Raw genomic sequence first — 4,621 nt, forward strand, 5'->3', positions numbered from 1 at the left:
AGTGGGATCATCCACACGGTGAAGAGCTGCAGCCATTCGCCGCCTGCAGACGGTAAGTCCCGCCTCCATCCCGTGAGACAGAGCAGCAGTTGGTTAATGCATACCTGCAAACGTGTCGCTTTTTGGCGAAAATCTCCGTTTTGGATGGGAAAATGCTGGAGTAACCACGGTTACAATGCTGACAGCTAAACGGTGTGAAAGGGTGTCTGGATTTCACTGAAGAGGATCCCCAACACCAGCCTGTAGCCGCTGTACTATACTATGACTTTTTAATTATTTTTTCGACATACTATACTATGACTTTTATTAATTTTTCAACATACTATACTATGACTTTTATTAATTTTTCGACATACAATACTATGACTTTTATAAATTTTTTCGACATACTATACTATGACTTTTATTAATTTTTCAACATACTATACTATGACTTTTATTAATATTTCGACATACTATACTATGACTTTTATTAATTTTTTCGACATACTATACTATGACTTTTATTAATTTTTCGACATACAATACTATGACTTTTATTAATATTTCGACATACTATACTATGACTTTTATTAATTTTTCGACATACTATACTATTACTTTTATTAATTTTTCGACATACTATACTATTTTATTAATTTTTCGACATACTATACTATTACTTATATTAATTTTTCGACATACTATACTATGACTTATATATTAATTTTTCGACATACTATACTATGACTTATTTATTAATTTTTCGACATACTATACTATGACTTTTATTAATTTTTCGACATAAAGACATGCATGCAACTAGGACTACAGTTGAAAATTAGCCGACTGGCTAACACTGGCGCATTTACAGAAATGTTGATTAATGTGCATTGTCCTAATATAAATAAATAAATCTTCTTCTTCTTCTACTATACTATGACTTTTGTTAATTTTTCGACATACTATACTATGACTTTTATTAATTTTTCGACATACTATACTATTACTTTTATAAATTTTTCGACATACTATTACTTTTAATTTTTCAATACTATACTATGACTTTTATTGATTTTTCGACATACTATACTATTACCTTTTTTAATTTTTCGACATACTATACTCTGACTTTTCTATACATTTTTTGACATACTATACTATGACTTCTTAATTTTTCGATACTATATTATGACTTTTTTATAAATTTTTCGACCTACTATACTATGACTTTTATTAATTTTTCGACATACTATACTATGACTTTTTATTAATTTTTCGACATACTATACTATGACTTTTTTATTAATTTTTCGACATACTATACTGACTTTTTTATTAATTTTTCGACATACTATGACTTTTATTAATTTTTCGACATACTATACTAATGACTTTTATTAATTTTACGATACTATACTATGACTTTTATTAAATTTTCAACATACTATACTACGACTTTTATTAATTTTTCGACATACTATACTATGACATTTATTAATTTTTCGACATACTATACTATTACTTTTATTAATTTTTCGAACATACTATACTATGACTTTTATTAATTTTTCGACATATACTATGACTTATTTATTAATTTTTCGACATACTATACTATGACTTTTATTAATTTTTCAACATACTATACTATGACTTTTTTATTAATTTTTCGACATACTATACTGACTTTTTTATTAATTTTTCGACATACTATGACTTTTATTAATTTTTCGACATACTATACTAATGACTTTTATTAATTTTACGATACTATACTATGACTTTTATTAAATTTTCAACATACTATACTACGACTTTTATAAATTTTTCGACATACTATACTATTACTTTTATTAATTTTTCGACATACTATACTATGACTTTTATTAATTTTTCGACATATACTATGACTTATTTATTAATTTTTCGACATACTATACTATGACTTTTTATAAATTTTTCGACATACTATACTATGACTTTTTTATAAATTTTTCGACATACTATACTATGACTTTTTTATTAATTTTTCGACATACTATACTATGACTTTTTTATTAATTTTTCGACATACTATACTGACTTTTTTATTAATTTTTCGACATACTATGACTTTTATTAATTTTCGACATACTATACTAATGACTTATTAATTTTACGATACTATACTATGACTTTTATTAATTTTAATTTTAAAAAAATATAAACTTAATTATTAATTTTTCGACATACTATACTATGACATTTATTAATTTTTTGACATACTATACTATTACTTTTATTAATTTTTCGACATACTATACTATGACTTTTATTAATTTTTCGACATATACTATGACTTATTTATTAATTTTTCGACATACTATACTATGACTTTTTATTAATTATTCGACATACTATACTATGACGTTTTTATTAATTTTTCGACATACTATACTGACTTTTTTATTAATTTTTCGACATACTATGACTTTTATTAATTTTTCGACATACTATACTATGACATTTATTAATTTTTCGACATACTATACTAACATTTTTATAAATTTTTCGACATACTATACTATGACTTTTATTAATTTTTCGATACTATACTATGACTTTTATTAATTTTTTCGATACTATACTATGACTTTTTATTAATTTTTTCGACATACTATACTATGACTTTTATTAATTTTTCAACATACTATACTATGACTTTTATTAATTTTTCAACATACTTTTCAACATACTATACTATGACTTTTATTAATTTTTCAACATACTATACTATGACTTTTTTATTAATTTTTCGACATACTATACTGACTTTTTTATTAATTTTTCGACATACTATGACTTTTATTAATTTTTCGACATACTATACTATGACATTTATTAATTTTTCGACATACTATACTATTACTTTTATAAATTTTTCGACATACTATACTATGACTTTTATTAATTTTTCGATACTATACTATGACTTTTATTAATTTTTCGATACTATACTATGACTTTTTATTAATTTTTCGACATACTATACTATGACTTTTATTAATTTTTCAACATACTATACTATGACTTTTATTAATTTTTCAACATACTTTTCAACATACTATACTATGACTTTTATTAATTTTTCAACATACTATACTATGACTTTTTTATTAATTTTTCGACATACTATACTGACTTTTTTATTAATTTTTCGACATACTATGACTTTTATTAATTTTTCGACATACTATACTATGACATTTATTAATTTTTCGACATACTATACTATTACTTTTATAAATTTTTCGACATACTATACTATGACTTTTATAAATTTTTCGATACTATACTATGACTTTTATTAATTTTTCGATACTATACTATGACTTTTTATTAATTTTTCGACATACTATACTATGACTTTTATTAATTTTTCAACATACTATACTATGACTTTTATTAATTTTTCAACATACTTTTCAACATACTATACTATGACTTTTATTATTTTTTCAACATACTATACTATGACTTTTTTATTATTTTTTTCGACATACTATACTATAACTTTTATTAATTTTTCGACATACTATACTATGACTTTTTTATAAATTTTTCGACATACTATACTATGACTTTTATAAATTTTTCGATACTATACTATGACTTTTATTGATTTTTCGACATATTATACTATGACTTTTTTATTAATTTTTTCGACATGCTATACTATGACTTTTATTAATTTTTCGACATATACTATTACTTTTATTGATTTTTCGACAAACTATACTATGACTTTTATTAATTTTTAGACATACTATACTATGACTTTTTCATTAATTTTTTCACGTTTCGCCTCGCCAGCCTGGTGCTGCATTCAAAGTTGTTGTAAAATTCCCTTTTCCCATCCAGTGGTTGTTTTTGACGTTTAACAGGAATTTACTGGTGAAATAAGTTATTGTTAGAAGTTATTGTTATTACATTTTTAATAAATCATTTAATTTTGAGCCGACTGTTGTTTTGGGCTCATCTTTTATTCTTTAGATCAACTATTTCTCATATATATATATATATATATATATATATATATATATATATATATATATATATAAGTAATGCTTTAGCACTGGGAAAATGTTGCGTTTTCCCTTTTATTTTTCCTGCTCGGGGGGAGGGATATATTAATGAGTGACAGGTGTTCTGTGTGTCTACCTGAACAGGTGAGGCCCCCCCAGCCAAGAGAGCCCGGCCTCAGCTGACCGAGTGACGGACAGCGCTGGAGGACACACACACACATTATTATTATTATTATTATTATTATTATTAGTCTTACTAACTGTTTATTTAATAAAGTTTTTGAAACACCCACGAGTCAAAAAAAATCAATCAAATGTTTTTTTTCTTTATTTTTAATCAGTGTGCGGTACAAATGCTGCACTGTGCTTGGTCAGCACCGAAGCAGGCAATGATGTCATCAAAAATAGAGCTCTGCAGTACATTCAGTCGGAAATATAAAAATATAAATCTTCAAACTAATTGACTATACTATGAGTTTTTCTCCAAATTTTCGACATATTATACTATCACTTTTTCTCAAAAGTTGACATATTATACTATGACTTTTTGATAATTTTCGACATACTATACCAGT

The 4,621-nt window shown here is 24.5% G+C and overlaps 1 protein-coding gene across 1 annotated transcript in view; it reads left to right on the top strand.

The window, feature by feature from the left end:
• The window catches only part of rpp30 (ribonuclease P/MRP 30 subunit), a 15,030-nt gene extending 10,674 nt beyond the window's left edge, over positions 1 to 4,356 (top strand). The window contains 2 exon segments of the mRNA XM_039789261.1: positions 1 to 52; positions 4,191 to 4,356. The exon segment at positions 1 to 52 is cut by the window's left edge and continues 17 nt beyond it. Coding sequence (XP_039645195.1) covers positions 1 to 52; positions 4,191 to 4,237 — 99 coding nt within the window. The 3' untranslated portion in view covers positions 4,238 to 4,356.
• The last annotated feature ends 265 nt before the right edge of the window (positions 4,357 to 4,621 follow it).

Source organism: Perca fluviatilis, chromosome 21, assembly GCF_010015445.1.
Source record: "Perca fluviatilis chromosome 21, GENO_Pfluv_1.0, whole genome shotgun sequence".
Taxonomy (NCBI): domain Eukaryota; kingdom Metazoa; phylum Chordata; class Actinopteri; order Perciformes; family Percidae; genus Perca; species Perca fluviatilis.